Below are 16983 nucleotides of genomic sequence, written 5' to 3'. Positions count from 1 at the left end.
AGTACCAAATTCATAGAGATGAAAAGTAGAATAGTGGTTGCCAGGGGCTGGGGGAAGGGGGTATGGGAAGCTGGTGTTTAGTGGGTACAGGATTTCAGTTTGGGAAGCTGGGAAGTTCTGGAGATGGATGGTGGTGATGGTTGTACAACAATGTGAGTATATTTAATACCACTTTTCTGTACACTTAAAAATGGTTAAAGTGGTACATTTTAAGTTATATATATATTTACTACAATTAAAAAATGCTCCCAAGGGCTTCCCTGGTGGTTCAGTGGTTGAGAGTCCACCTGCCGATGCAGGGGACATGGGTTCATGCCCCAATCCGGGAAGATCCCACATGCCGCGGAGCGGCTGGGCCCGTGAGCCATGGCCGCTGAGCCTGCGCGTCCGGAGCCTGTGCTCCGCAACGAGAGAGGCCACAACAGTGAGAGGCCCGCATACCACACACACACACACACACAAAATGCTCCCAAATCTATAAAAAGAACAAGTCAGTCACAAGAAACTATATAGTATATTGTTTCATTTCTATGAAATTCTAAAACATGAAGAACTAATCTATGGTGATAGAAATTAGAATATAGATTAACCTTGGTGAGGTGTTTATAGGGAGGGGAAATGAGGAACTATTTGGGAGTGTTAAAAGTGTTCTATAATAGATTTGGTGGTGTTCACACAGTTGTATACATATATAAAACTCCACTGACTTGTACACTTAAGATCTGTGCATTTTACTAGATCTAAGTTATATCTTTTTTTTATAAAAAACTCATGCCTATGAAATACGAATAGAAAGAGCAGGCTAAACTGAAATGAAAACAGATTAAGGTGAAAAGAAAACAGGGTAGAAAAGTCTTTAAGGAAACCAAGATTTTAAAATGCAGTAACTCAAATAAAATCCATTCTGGAGGTCACATATAGCCGACTCTTCAGGGCAGCAAATCAAATCAGTGTTTCAGAAGACAAACTTGAGAAGCTTTCCCAGAATGTAGAAGAAAAGAACAAAGAGAAATAGAGATAAGGAAGACAAAGATGAGATCCTAGGTATTGATAATAGATGTTCCAAAAGAAGATGAGATAAATGAAGCATATGCAATCAACTAATATATAAGAAAATTTGAAAGGGTGAGCTGTGACAGGGTGAGAGAGAGTCACGGACATATACACACTAACAAACGTAAGGTAGATAGCTAGTGGGAAGCAGCCGCATGGCACAGGGATATTGGCTCCGTGCTTTGTGACCGCCTGGAGGAGTGGGATAGGGAGGGTGGGAGGGAGGGAGACGCAAGAGTGAAGAGATATGGGAATATATGTATATGTATAACTGATTCACTTTGTTATAAAGCAGAAACTAACACACCATTGTAAAGCAATTATACCCCAATAAAGATGTTAAAAAAAAAAAAAGAAAATTTCAGTGAGGTGAAGGAAGACCTTAGTCTTTTCAGAAGTTCCCTCTTCCAGAAAAAATTTATGATAAGAGATCCACCCCTGGGGTTATCCCAGTGAAGTTTTTGAATTTCAGAAATACACAAAGAATCCTGCAAGAGTTAAGCAAGAAAATGTTGAATATAAAGTAGCAAAACACAGGTTGGTCTTTTACTTTTCTTCAGTAGCACTAAGTCTAAAAACAGATAGTGGAGTACACTTAAAGAATTTTAGGGCAAAGATTTACGAACCAAAAAACTGTATCTATCCATGTTGTCATTGATGTCTGAAGACAACAGACATGCTTAAAGATGTGCTAGATCTCACCTAAGGATCCTTCATTTTAAAATTATTTAAAGTTTTAAACGTGTCACAGGTATGAAACAGACAGTGTGGGGAATATAGTCAATATCTATGTAATATCTTTGTATGGTGTCATTTTATAACTAGATTTATCATGGTGATCAGTTGGAAATGAATAGAAATATTGAATCACTATGTTCTGTAACGGAAACTAACATAGTGCTGTAGGTCAATTATACTTCAAAAATCAACCAACCAACCAACTAACTCATAGAAAAAGAGATCAGATTTGTGGTTACCAGAGGCAGGGGGTGAGGCAGGTGGGAACTGGATGAAGTCATTCAAAAGGTACACATTTCCAGTTATAAGATAATAAGTACTGGGGATGTAATGTGCACCATTATAAATATAATTAACACTGCTGTATGTTATATTTGAAAGTTGTTGGGATTTCCCTGGTGGTCCAGTGGCTAAGACTCTGCACTCCCAATGCAGGGGCCCCGGGTTAGATCCCTGGTCAGGGAACTAGATCCCACATGCCGCAACTAAGAGTTTGCAAGCCGCAACTAAAAAAAAGATCCCACACGTGGCAACGAAGATCCCGAGTGTGGCAACTAAGACCTGGCACAGCCAAATAAATAAATAAATAAATATTTGGGACTTCCCTGGCGGCCCAGTGGTTAAAACTTCGCCTTCCAATGTGGGAGGTGCAGGTTCAATCCCTGGTCAGGGAATTAAGATCCCACCTGCCTCCTGGTTAAAAAACCAAAACATAAAACAGATGCAATATTGTAACGAATTCAATAAAGACTTTAAAAATGGTCCACAGCAAAAAAAATCTAAAAAAAAAAGTTGTTAAGAGAGTAAATCCTGAGAGTTCACAGGAAAAAAAATTTTTTTCTGTGTCTTTAACTTTGTATCTATATGAGATAACATGTGTTCTCCTAATTTATTGTGGTCATCATTTCATGATGTACATAAATCAAATCATTATCTGTAGTTATACAGATAAACTTATACAGTGCTGTATGTCAACTTCATGTCAATAGAACTGGAAGAAAAAAATAAAATAATTTAAGGTTTTACTTTAGACCACTCAAAAATGAGTAAAAATTAAAGTGCAAGAAAACAAATTCTTTACAAGGACTGGGAGCAAATATGGAAGTTAAAAATACAGAAGTAAATCTAAATGTTAGTTATAATTTAGTTACAAACCTGAAGATAATATTGTAAAACTTGAAAGAAAAGATTATGGTGTTTTGTTTTGTTTTGTTTTTGCGGTACGCGGGCCTCTCACTGTTGCGGCCTCTCCCGTTGCGGGGCACAGGCTCTGGACGCGCAGGCTCAGCGGCCATGGCTCACGGGCCCAGCCGCTCCGTGGCATGTGGGATCTTCCCGGACCGGGGCACGAACACGTGTCCCCTGCATCGGCAGGCGGACTCTCAGCCACTGCGCCACCAGGGAAGCCCTACAGTGTTTTTTTGTTTTTTTTTTTTTAAAAAAAAAAAAAAAAGGAGAGAAAGATAAAAAAACAAAAAAAGTTTGTTTTTTTTTTTTTTAAAAAAAAGGAGAGAAAGATAAAGGAGAGAAAGAAAAGGTGCCCATTTGTATTTCTCATTTAAAAAGAAAGTTTTCAAAAGTTATAGTTTTATGCTTAAATTTATAGTCATAAAAATGTATATTTAACATTGTGTTTAAAGGTAACTATTAGTAGACTAACAACAAGAATTCTTTATTCCAAAATCCAAATCACTGCAGAAACAAAAGGAAAAATAGCCTGAAGTTTATATAGAAAATTATAGAAAGCAAAGACATTGACTAAGTAGAAATTTTTTTTTTTTTTTTTTTTTTTTGCGGTACGCGGGCCTCTCACCGCTGTAGCCTCTTCCGTCATGGAGCACAGGCTCCGGACGCGCAGGCTCAGCGGCCAATAGCCCACGGGCCCAGCCGCCCCGCGGCATGCGGGATCCTCCCGGACCGGGGCACGACCCCGCGTCCCCTGCCTCGGCAGGCGGACTCCCAACCACTGCGCCACCAGGGAAGCCCAGTAGAAACTTTTTAAAAAGAAAGAATGAAAACCATTTTCCTATGAGCACTTCCTATAAAAAAAATATTGAATGAAGAACCACTTAACAAAGAAAAGAATCAAAATAAATAACTCAGGAGGGACTTAAGCACAAAGCTATTCATTGCAGCATTGTTTATAACAGGAAAAGATTGGAACCAACTAAGATGTCCTTTAGTAGGGCATTGGTTAAATAAATTGCTATGAATGCAAAAAGTGAACTACTTGGTAGGTGTTAAAAAGAATGAGACAGTTCTATATTTACTGATACAGAACAATCTTCAAGATATATTGTTAAGATAGGGGAAGAAAAAGCATGGTTGAGAAAAGTCTATGTAACAAATGTGGATGATTGCGTAATTACCGAAAGAATATAAGAAACTGAACAGCCATTGCCTTTTGTGTTAAGGAATAAGTAGCTTATGGACAGAGGTGAGAGGAAGAATTACTTTTCATTGAATACCACATTGTATCTGTTGGATTTATATGTCAGAGTATGTATTAACTGTTCAAAAATTAATTAAGTAAAATTTACAGAATATGGATTGGAACAAGAGATACTTATCCTCTCTTAGTAATTAAATTCACTGTAATTAAGTGTATGATGCAGAAGTTGCTATATTTGGCTTATGTGCAGGGAGAAGTAGGAAGAAATCAGTTCATGGACATAGGGAAAGAATAAAGTAAACCACCAAGAAGCAGAGATGAGAATCATTTAGGCCTGGAAAGTCTGAGCGAGTATCAATGGTTCATCAGAGCTTTTCAACTCTGGTTTCAGTGTCTCTTGACTCCCAGCTAGACTTTCTGCTCTTGCCTAAATGCATTTCAGTTGGAATTAAAAAAAATATACAGAAAGCAAGCCATGGTGAGGGTGGGGAAAAGAGACAAAAGAAAATAGAAATATATATCAACCTTTTGGAAGGTGGGAGGACTTTCTAAATTAAAAATAATAAAATAAATTCCTTTAAAATATCATGGATTTAACAGAATTTTTTAAAGTATATATTTTAATTGACAAAATACATTCAAAATGTTTAAATAAACAATAAATTGGTAAAATTTTTCAATTCTAGAATAAAAATATCCTTAAGACATACATATATATATGCATACCTACATATATACACATACATACATATATATTCATATTTATGCTCATAAAGATCAATAAGAAAAATCCTAAGGCCCCATTGATGGATAGGCACAAATCACAAATTAATTCATAGAAAAAGAAAAACAGCTAATTAACAACATATGGCAAAGTATTCAACCTTGTAGTAATCAAAGATATGCAAATTAATACAACAATGAGCTAAGATGTTAATAACGACACATCCAATGCCAGGGGGAGGATGATAAAAAGGGACATAGGGCTTCCCTGGTGGCGCAGTGGTTGAGAGTCTGCCTGCCGATGCAGGGAACACGGGTTCGTGCCCCTGTCCAGGAAGATCCCACATGCCGCGGAGCGGCTGGGCCCGTGAGCCATGGCCGCTAAGCCTGCGCGTCTGGAGCCTGTGCTCCACAATGGGAGAGGCCACAACAGTGAGAGGCCCGCGTACCGCAAAAAAAAAAAAAAAAAAAAAAAAAGGGACATAAACATAAATAGCCGGAGTGTAAACTTGCATTGCTATTTGAAAAACAATTTGGCAAAATATATCAAAAGTGTTTAAAATGCTTTGGCCCATTTCTAAGAACCATTTCTTTTTTTGTTTTGTTTTGGCTGCGTTGGGTCTTCGTTGCTGCGGGCGGGCTTTCTCTAGTTGCAGCGAGTAGGGGCTACTCTTCGTTGCGGTGTGCGGGCTTCCCATTGCAGTGGCTTCTCTTGTTGCAGAGCATGGGCTCTAGGTGCGCGGGCTTCATTAGTTGTGGCACACAGGCTCATTAGTTGTGGCTCATGGGCTCTAGAGCACAGGCTCAGTAGTTGTGGTGCACTGGCTTAGTTGCTCCACGGCATGTGGGATCTTCCCAGACCAGGGGTTGAACCCATATCCCAGGCAATGGCAGGCGGATTCTTAACCACTGCGCCACCAGGGAAGTCCCTGAGAAGCATTTCTAAGGAAATAATTCTCAATTAAGAAAAAACTTTATAATATAAAATTTTAAAAATTTTTAAAGGGAAAAAAATCCAAAAAATGTTTATCAACTGTACTCCAATATAAAATTAAAAAAATTTTTAAAGGGAAAAAAATCAAAAAAAAGAAAGAAAAGAAAAAACCATGCACAAGGATGTTTATAGTAGCACTATTTATAGTAATGGTTAAATAAAGTATGGTAAATTTCTGGAATGGAATATTATGCAGGTATAAAAAGTTATGCTTAATTATGCCTATACAAACCATTATGTAAGCTGAAAAAAAAAACAGTATATAAGAATTGCACATACAGCATACAAAACAAACAAACCTTTGCAGGGGACAAATAATGATTAAAAGAAAATCTCCAAAATTGTCAATAGTGATGGTAATTGAGTGGTGGGAATATGAGTGAATTTTGTTCTCTTACTTTTCCATATTTCCCAAAATCTTAAAAATAAGCGTGTACTATTTTTATAATGAAAGAAAAACATGATTACTGCTTTAAAAGTCCTAGCCTATGCCTTAGGGAATGCATGAAGCAGCAATGACAAGAACACATAAACAAGAGCATATGTATAAATTCAACTAGCAGAGCACTAACACTGTCTGCAAATAAAAAGGAGTAAGGTTTATAAAGGGTCTTGGTTATTAAGAAAGAATATATAGAGTGTATATGGGTGATATTTACATGCTGATGGGTGAACATGAGGAATCAGTGCCTCTCTTCAAGTTACAGGGATTTTAGGGAAGATGTTATATTTTAGGAGGTCTTTGAATGATGAAAGAGAGGGGGAAATGGTGAAATGTCAGATACACATTTTTCTGTTTCCACGTGTTTGGCATGGAAGTCTTTTTTTTTTTTTAACATCTTTATTGGAGTGTAATTGCTTTACAGTGCTGTGTTAGTTTCTGCTGTATAACAAAGTGAATCAGCTATATGTATACATATATCCCCATATCCCGGCATGGAAGTCTTAAAGTTGAGACTGAGATGAGTGATAAAAGTCGTTATGAAAAAAAAAAGGGAATTAGATATTGAGCGAGAGTCCGTTACTGCCAAAAAAGGCAATTCACTAATGTAACAGCCCTAAAGAGGAAGATGTAAGTACCTAAAAAGCAATGGGCTAGAAAACACACAATTGGGACTCAGTGGGGGGCTGCTGGGTGGGAGGGGGAAATTTGGACAGGAGGCTCTTGCAAAAACTGAAAAAGAGTATGTGACCAACTATGTATATCTGTTATTATCTCCTTGATCTGGGCTTTCCTCTCTTACTATGGTCATGCATGCACCATCTCAGGGGTTCCACAAACCTAACAGTCTCCACCCTTGGAATGAATTATAACATCAGACATTTACATGCTTGGGCTTGTGAGTGTGGGAACAGAAGGGTCCCCAAGATGGCAATAACATAGAGCAGGGAAGTAACTGTTTTACAGAAATCTGTTTCCTTCTATTTTTCCATTCTGTTTCTAGGGTCAATGCAAGTATTTTTGCAGTTGAATGGAATAGCAGCTTCTAAGAAATAAAAAACAGATGTTAGAGGAAGGCATTCCAGGGTGAGTCAGGAGAAGCCCTTAAGGGCACCCTGTGCTCACGGCTGGTCCTACACTTTTCCTTGCAGTAATCTTGATAGATGTTACATCCCCAACTGCCTAGGCACCACCTAGGCTGTAGTAGATGTAAACATGTCAAACTACATTGACTCCCAAGCCTGAATATCCTGTGGAAAGAAAAAAAGAGCTTGGCTCATCTCAAGAGCACTCTTAGGTAATGGAACATATTCTTCCTGATTCACTTCACAAATCTAGAAAAATATGTACATATAAACTACTTGAGGGTAAATATTCATCATATAAAACCAATCTCTTAAAACAGAACTGAACCTAAATTTTCACAACTTTTTGTTTACTAAAGTTGTTCAGAATCAAGTGAAGTTGTTCCACACTAAAAAAATAAATAAAGTAATGCCCTTTTTGAAAGTTATATGAAACATAATAAGAATCATACTTTCTTGGAAATGTTAACTACAGTTTCTGTAGGAATTTAGCCACATAACCTTCTTAACACATTTGTGGTATGCATTTTTTAAAAAATTTCTTTAACATCTTTATTGGAGTATAATTGCTTTACAATGGTGTGTTAGTTTCTGCTGTATAACAAAGTGAATCAGCTATACATATACATATATCCCCATATCTCCTCCCTCTTGCGTCTCCCTCCCACCCTCCCTATCCCGCCCCTCTAGGTGGTCACAAAGCACCAAGCTGATCTCCCTGTGCTATGCGGCTGCTTTCCACTAGCTATCTATTTTACATTTGGTAGTGTATATATGTTGTGGTATGCATTTTTGAAATTACATGCAATTTATGGCACCAAATTACAATTGATATGTAACTTACAGCGTGTACCTGAATTTTTGGTGCATTTTTAAGATAGAATAGATGTGACTATGCATTGAGAAAATGTAAAAATATATGTGAAAATGTGTTTATATGGGAATATGGTAACTTTATAATATTTTTTAAAATCTGGAAGCATTCTTTAATTTGATCAAAAAGCTTTTACATTTCTTTTGTACAAAGGTTTGTTGAAGTAAAGACAATAAACATGAGTTAATTTGTCATTCCTTTACAACACTTCATTGTGGACCACTTCCTTGTATAGTGGTGATATAAAACAAGTATAAAAGGTACTCTTAATAGATGTCTATATACACATTTAGCTATGAATATTTTTTTTCCCTGAAATCCAACCGTTTTGGTTATTTAATGTTGAAAAACTACCCCAAAATTTAGAAGCTCTAAGTAACAACCATTTTATTATATGTTCATGATTCTGATGTGTGGGCAGTGATTGGAGGGATTAGCTTGTCTCTGTTCCCTGTGGTGTCATCTGGCGCGTTTCAAATGTCTGGAGACTGCTGGAATGGCTTGATGTGGGTCATAAGTCTGGAGTCTCTGTTCTCAAGGTTTGCTGGATTCCTCAGTCATCCTCCATCTGATTTCTTCTTGTGTTTAGTTAGCTTGGGTTTCCTCACACCATGGTGATCTCAGTTTAGTTGGGCTTATCAGAGCACTAAATGCTTAGTTGCCAGGCAAACTCACAAAGTTTAGGCTTGTTACTGGCACAGTGCCATTTTTGCTGCATTTTATTGGTTAAAGCAGGTCATAAGGCCCCAGACCAGATTCAGTGTGGGAGGGTACTCCAGGAGGGCATGAATACTGGAAGACAGGGTTCTTTGGGGACCATCCTTCGAGGCTAGCTACTACATCAATGTTTACGAAAGAATTCCATAAAGTTAAACAGAATCAATTTCCTACGAAATAACTGAAAGCAAAGGAACGCTCAACTTAATTGTCTTTCACTATACACAAGTCTATACCCAAATCTTTCTACTTTTTCCATGATCTCTCCCAAATATGCCTCATTCAAATTCTTTCAGCACCGCAGTCTCTTCATTAGGTCCTAGCATGAATCTCATATAAATTAAACACTTCCAGATGTTTGAATTCCAAAAACCAGAAAAATTAACATATAACTAATTTAATCTATATATTTGCTTAAGTTGCCAACTTTGTAATTTTAAATTTCCAGGTGAAAAACATTAAAAAAGCTGTACCATTTACTATTACTCTTGCTTCTTAAAGGAAAATACATTTAGTTTTTTTAAAAAGTAGTCAAGAGAATTTCAGATTGAAAGACAGTCTTAAAGTAGAACAGCTTCCTTTATGAGCAACTCCACCAAGGACGACCACTGGTTCTTGGACCCAGTGTTTGGGAACCTCTATTCAAGCCACTGTTATCGAATACTACCAAGATCCTTTTTATTCACACCTTACTACAATCATTTCACATCTTTCCCTAGGGACTGTAATCATATTGCTCACATTGTAAATTTTATAATTTCCTTTTTTATATGGAATCATTTAAATCTATGGGATGTAAATAATACAGTTGTGAAATACTACTACTTGTTACTGTATTAGGATTGGATATTGTTAGCATACTCAGCAGGTAAGAGTTGGGATTCTGGAGTCAGACAGCCTCTGTTCCAACGTGGGTCTGTCATGACCTTGAGCAACTAATGTATCTTTCTGCACCTCAGTTTCCCCATCTACAATGTAGGTATAACTATAGCAGAGTATTTTTGAAGTTTTAATGAGATATTATATATGGCATAGTGCCTAACACATGGTAAGCGCTCAGTATGTATAATTAATGTTATATTCTTACTATATTTATCCATGGTATCAGTAGTTTGCAATTGTACTTAGGATTCTAATATATACTTTAAGGGTGATCTCAAATATCCACAATGCTTTTAAAGAGACTAGTAACAATTAGACAATAGAGTTTTAAAGTTGGAAAGGAACTTTAATGTCATATGATTCTACTCCATTACAGGTGAGGACTTAACAAAAACATTGATACAGAGTCCAGCTATCTTATGGTAAAAGATAGTGGGGGGGCTTCCCTGGTGGCGCAGTGGTTGAGAGTCCGCCTGCCTATGCAGGGGACGCGGGTTCGTGCCCCGGTCCGGGAAGATCCCACATGCCGCGGAGCGGCTGGGCCTGTAAGCCATGGCCGCTGAGCCTGCGCGTCCGGAGCCTGTGCGCCGCAACGGGAGAGGCCACAACAGTGAGAGGCCCGCGTAACGCAAAAAAAAAAAAAAAAAAAAAAAGATAGTGGGGGGTTACAATCATCAGATTAGCCTTGTAGATCAGTAAAATATATAGGCCACACCTATACTTCTAGTAGCTTTGCCAGATGGGCTTTCAGTCCCACTTACATTTATAAGTGCCACTCAATTATTGTCTTAGCTACCTGCATTTTTTTAAGTGTCCAAGTGGAAAGCAGCAAAATGCTCACAGTTCTCTGAGAAACAACAAAATTCCTAAGACTACCTAAAAATGGTAATAAAAAAGGACAAGCATGGTTTAGGACATTTATTTTAGGGCAACTGCCAGATTTATTTTAAGCCCTATGCTTAAAAATAAGTTTAATTCACATGACTGGCTTAAAATACTGGAGCCAGGAAAAGTCACTGCAAAAGCATTTAATGAAATACCTGAATTTTGTCTAGTTCTCGTCGGATACGATTTTTGTGAAGATTTACTTCCTATCTTGATTTATACAGTGGATTTTACATCTAAATATTTCTTGCATCTAACACAATGAAAAGAGAATGCACATTTTTTAAACAACAGAACATTTTCCTAACCTCTGACTCACAACAGAAAGTTGGTGGACTGTTCAGATGCTGTACAGTGCTTTTTATATAGACAATTGGTTCATCTGTAGCATTCTCCAGTGTGGGGCAAAACATCCACATTTTCTATTATTAGCAATCCTTTATTTGACCTATGAGCAAACCTGAAGATTGATTAGAAATGAATTAAGGTAGATGTCCTGCTGAAAGCAGTGACGAACATTACTTTATCAGCAGATTGGATAACACGTCTCACCCTCTCTCACACTACAGTCAATGAAGCAATTGAATTAGGAGGAAATGGCCATTACTTTCATGTTCTACTTTAGTCTGGTAAAATCAGACTAAAGTTTCACTGAATGTTTTGAAATCGAAATGGCAGGATTACACATCAAGAAGAGAACTATAGTGGGAGTGTTAATCGTGTGAGAGAGCTAGTATGAATAACTTAAAAAATATTGATTTCTTTCCTGAGATTCTTTTCTTTTTTTTTAAACTAAATTGAGCTTGACTTCTATTGACCATATCTTCCGGAGTCAATAGTTTAAAGCTCCCCTGACACACACGCTCGCTTTAGGAGGGTCATGTACTGCACTGCTTCGTAATTTTCCCATGGAAGCAAAGACGGGTTAAACGACGTGGGGTTCACGGAGGGCCGACGATGAAGCACTACTGAAGACCAGACTCCGCTGGTGCTAAAACGCTGGTCCCTGCCGGCGAAAAGGCATCTTGCCTTTAAAAAACAAAACAAAAAAACCTATCTCCAAAATAACAATAACAAGCACCCTTTCTCGCTAGAATTCTGATGGCTGCAGCCCAGAGGAAGCAGAGCTGGGGCAGCGGCCAGGACGCCACCGGAGGCAGCGAGAGGTCCTACTCCGCGTGGACACCCACAGCCGCTTCCCGAGACGGCTTAGCTGCTCAATGCCTGCAGGAGCGAGGGCGGTGCCGCCCGCCGCGCCCAGTCAGCTCCTCCCCGCTGCCAGCCTTCCCAGGCAGCCTGCGAGGCCCCGGGGGCGCCCCGCCTTCCGCCCCGCCCGGCCCAGCCTGGCCCTGCGGAGGCGTCAGAGTGCGCGCGCGCGCGCGGCGCGGGCCCGGTTCCCCTTCCGAATGTCCGCGCCCCGCATGCGCAGTCGGCGCCGGCGGTCTCCGTTTGTTTGAACAGGAAGGCGGACATATTAGTCCCTCACGGCCCCCCTCGCCCCACCCCCCAAGCACTCGCCGCGCGACTCGCCCTTTCGTCAGCCCGGGCCACAGCGCCTCCCAGAAGCTCCCCCAGCCGCAGCCGCCGGGACCGGACTCTCGTCTCCCTCACCGCCCCCTCTCCAGCCCGTCCTCTCCCAAGTCTCCATCGGGCACCGACCTCGCCCTGCCCCGCCGGACACCGCAGCAGCAGCCCCGTCAGCGTCGGGACAAAATGGGAGACTGAGGCTATCCCGCGGGGACCAGCTCTTGGTCGAGGCGGATCGGTGCGTCGGACCGGGCCAAGTGGATCCGGGGATGCAGGGCTAGACCGTCTCCAGCGCCTCAGAGAGGAGCGGGCCCGGCCCGGGGCCCGAGCGCCGGCGGCGGCAGCTGGCACAGCTCCGCGCCCGCCCTTCGCTTTCGCCTTTCCTCTTCTCCCTCCCCTGCTGCCCGGAGGAGTCTCCACCCTGCTTTTCTTTCTCTCCCCCCTCCTGCCCATCTCGGGACCGGGAGCCCTCCATGGCGAAGGCGGCCGGGGCCCGCTAGGCTGAAGCACTTCGCCGGAGCGACGAGGCTGGTGGCGACGGCGCTGTCGGCTGTCGTGAGGGGCTGCCGGGTGGGATGCGACTTTGGGCGTCCGAGCGGCTGTGGGTCGCCGTCGCCCCCGGCCCGGGGTCTGGAGAGCGGAGATCCCCTCAGTGAGGGGGAGGAGGGGGAACCGGGCGCACCTGGTGACCCTGGGGTTCCGGCTCCTCCGCCCCGCGGCCGCGAACCCACCGCCGGAGGAAGTTGGTTGAAATTGCTTTCCGCTACTGGTGCTGGTACGAGGGTATTGTCACAGTAGCAGCAACATGTCGACTGGGGACAGTTTTGAGACTCGGTTTGAAAAAATCGACAACCTGCTGCGGGATCCCAAATCGGAAGTGAATTCAGATTGTTTGCTGGTGAGTGGCACAGTTCTCTTTTGCTTGCCGGAGGTTCTGTATTTATTTCCTTCCTCTTGCTTTCAGTCTGGTTATCTGCAAAAGAAAGTTTCAGGTGTGCATCATCTTGGAAAACACCAGAATCTGGTGTTTTTCCTGAAGAGTCTTGGAGTACCATTGAAAGCTCATGCCGCAGACCTATTTATCATTGGACTGGCTCTGCACTCTCTGAACTTTTAGCTCTGACTCAGTTTATCGTTAAACAAAAGATACTTATAAACCTCTGTTGCAGGCGATCATATAAAAAGTTACCACGTCAAAGTCATTACTACGTATATAGTTTGTTAAATGGCGACCTTAGTAATATTAATCCTTCCTATCGGTTTGACAGTAAAGTTTGAAAAGACTGCTTCCATTTACAGCTGTTTATCTCCTTAAGGGTTTAATTTTTAGACTTGTGACAATGTAGAATCGATATTGAGGAAGTGATTTTTGAGCCAAAATGTCATAGGTGATTTGAGTCTGAGGAACTTTTTGCTGGACTATTAAAGTTTAAAAATCCAAGATATCTGATGGTAGGTCATCACGATATTAACATCTTTTACAATATTGTTGATTACAAAAGTACTGCACAGATATTTTGTCATAATTGCCTTTTTTGGTGGTGTTGTGCTTAACATTATAACTTTTGAAACATTCTGAAGAAGTTTTTATGATATGAAAGTCCGAAACACTATTTTAAAAATTCTTCAGTGGTTGATAGCATGAATAAGTATCTGTAGATAACTGGAGTTCTTAAGTTTTTTCAAAATCTCCTAATACTAATAGTTGCAAACTATTTGTAAGCAAGTTTTTCCTTTACTGAACAGCCAAAAGTTATGTAATAATCCTATTTTCGCCCAGACAAAACCACGTTATCTTAAAAGTTTCAAGGAATATGTATATGGATAGTAATTTACAACCTTCTCAGAGAATTAATGTTAGATGTCCACAGTATTTGGGATTAAAATTAAGTGAATTGAATAATGCCATTCAGAGAAATAATACAATTTTAAAATCTCATCTTGAATCAGGAAAATGATGTAGATCATTTAAAATTAACATACATTTCAGTTACTCTAAATACCTGTGTATATATTTTTTAACACATATGGGTCTACAAGAAAGTTTCTCCCCAAAGCTTTCTAAATTACTCTAAGCATCCTTGACTGTGAAATAAGAGTTGTGGGTTGTATATTTGAAATGTCACACCCACATTATGGATGCCCTTCATATAGAGAAACAAAAAAGAGGGTTGATGCTTAATACAATTGAAAACATTTTATTGAATAAGAGAAGGAATTAGAACTTATCTTTCTAGGAAGGATTTCTATAACTTTTAAGAAGTCTAATCTTTTAATATTTATCCAATTTTTGTATATCTCTTGATTTTACTTTGCTTTTTGATCTCCTTATTCCATGAAGCAGTGTTACAGGGAGGGATTAGTAGGAATTTTTTTGGTTGGTTTTAGTTGTCTTCTAGCCTCTTGCCGTAGCTTCATTTGGTGGGAACCTCACAAATTTATTGAAATGTGGAGGATATAAGGAAATGTGAGTCATGAATTCTTTCCTTGAAAGTCCAATCTATTTAGAAAAACAAGTCCTAATCTCACACACATACACAAAAATAAAGCAAAACACTTCACAGATTGAGAAAATATGTGATGTTTCAAATGATTGGTATAGGTAATAAATACTCTTGGATATTGAAAGGAAGAACTCTGTGAGTTGAGAGAGCCACAGTATGCTGTATGCTGGATGGATAGGATTTAGATAGAGGGTAGTCAAAGGGGGAGTGGAAGAAAACGTGAATAGAGGGTGGAAACATGACGGGCTAGCACATGCTAGGGGAACAGAAGATAAAGTTGGAAGGATAGATTGGGGTTAGAGTGTGGAGGATTTGATTGCTAGGCTAAGGAGTTTAGATTATTCAGTATGTTGTGGCTATTAAATATTTATAAACAGGGCTGTGCTAGGGTGAATGAAGATGAATGTGGTAGTTGTGTGCAGGATGGGTTGTGTGGAAAGAGACTGGAGATGGGGTGAGATTTGAAGTTTTTTAAAAAATTATTTTAATAGTCCAGAAATGACTGAAGCTCAAAATTGGGGCATTAGAATGGGGAAGGAGAATTGATGGAATTTGATTGGCAGGGTTGGGGAGAAGGGGCAACCAAGAAGAATAGTTAGATGACTAAAAATTTTAAGCCTGGGTTATAGGGAGACTGGTGAAAACAAGTAAGGTTTGGAAATCGCTTGGGAAGAATTGGCTACAGATAAATTCAGTTTTTTTTTTTTTGTTGTTTGTTTTTATTTTTTGTTTTTTAAAAGAACTCTTTTTTTTTGATAAATTCAGTTTTATATTTGTTGTGTTTGAGGGGATAGTAGGACAACCACAAAGACATGATCTGTAGACTATTGGAGATATGAAACTGAGCTCATAATTAAAGATAACAGTTTGGAAATCATTTGCACACAGATGCAAGTTGAAACTGATATAATGATAAAAGGGTAAAGAACAAAGAGGAAGAGTCAAGAAAGTAGGCAGGTAGTCATGCCCTCTCAGAGTTAGGACAGCCAAGTATCTTGGAGCCCAAAACCTAAAAGAACATAGTCAACGGACATATTCCCCCGTCACCTTTTTTCTGTTGAGTTCCATAATTGCTTATTGATAGCTGTTGAAATTTTATTATATTAATCTGAACTTGGTAAAGATTGAATTTTTCTTTGGAGGCAGAACCCTTTTTCCAGTTTTGTAGCATCTAACATGAATTTTCTTTGCATGATTATTTTATGTTTATCATCAAACATTCATTCATTTATTCAACCATGCAGAATGACCTACCAGGCAGCTTCATCTTTTCCAGTGAGTCCGTTTTTACTCTTCCCTGTCTGGACTTTGGACATCTCATGTATTGTAGGAACAATACCCTTCTTAAATTGATTGAACTTTCCCTATTATTTTGGCCTTTGTTGCTTTATTTAGCTGATACTTATTGAGTATGTATTTTGTGCCATGTGCAACACTCAAGTTCTAATATTTTTTTGGTAATCTCAGAAAATAAAGTTGTCAAATTATGTTTTCTTGACTAGACCTACTCTTCAGAAATGAAAGTTCCTACACCTTTTGATTTCTGAAGAGTTTCTTGGCATAGGTCTTTTTAAAAAAAATTTAGTTAATTAATTAATTAATTTATTTTTGGCTGCCTTGGGTCTTTGTTGCTGCCTGTCGATTTTCTCTAGTTGTGGCGAGCAGAGGCTACTCTTCGTTGCGGTGCGGGGGCTTCTCACTGCGGTGGCTTCTCCTTGTGGAGTACAGGCTCTAGGCGCGCGGGCTTCAGTAGTTGTGGCTCGTGGGCTCTAGAGTGCAGGCTCACTAGTTGTGGTGCACGGGCTTAGTTGCTCCGTGGCATGTGGGATCTTCCTGGCCCAGGGCTTGAACCCCCTGCATTGGCAGGCGAATTCTTAACCACTGTGCCACCAGGGAAGTCCCTGGCATAGGGCTTTTAAACCACCTCACCCACAAAGAAAACAGCTTTTTTTGTTGAGTATTAGTAGTTATAAAATAATGTAGCTGATAGAAGCCTTGATAAATGATTTCTTCAACTTTTTCTTGAACACATAATTTATTTTAAAAACCAGGTAAGCCCATTTTTCATATTGCAAATGTAAATGCTAAAATAGTCTGCAGATGCTAAGGTAATACGGTACCTAGTCACTCGTTTCCTAGATCATCCAAATTACTCAACGTTGGTTTT

General features: G+C 39.8%; 1 protein-coding gene across 3 annotated transcripts in view; it reads left to right on the top strand.

Moving 5' to 3' along the window:
- The first annotated feature begins 13072 nt into the window (after positions 1–13072).
- Positions 13073–16983, top strand: part of ROCK1 (Rho associated coiled-coil containing protein kinase 1) — a 146866-nt gene continuing 142955 nt past the window's right edge. For 2 of the 3 annotated variants that reach the window (XM_019930555.3, XM_019930554.3), the window contains exon 1: positions 13078–13210. In XM_019930555.3, coding sequence (XP_019786114.1) covers positions 13118–13210 — 93 coding nt within the window. In that variant the 5' untranslated portion in view covers positions 13078–13117. Of the gene's footprint in view, positions 13211–16983 lie in introns of all 3 variants that reach the window. The other variant, XM_073790573.1, reaches the window with a different exon arrangement.

This window comes from Tursiops truncatus, chromosome 13 (assembly GCF_011762595.2).
Source record: "Tursiops truncatus isolate mTurTru1 chromosome 13, mTurTru1.mat.Y, whole genome shotgun sequence".
Taxonomy (NCBI): domain Eukaryota; kingdom Metazoa; phylum Chordata; class Mammalia; order Artiodactyla; family Delphinidae; genus Tursiops; species Tursiops truncatus.
The sequence above is the reverse complement of the archived record's forward strand: the minus strand, read 5'-3'. Positions and strand labels throughout refer to the sequence as shown.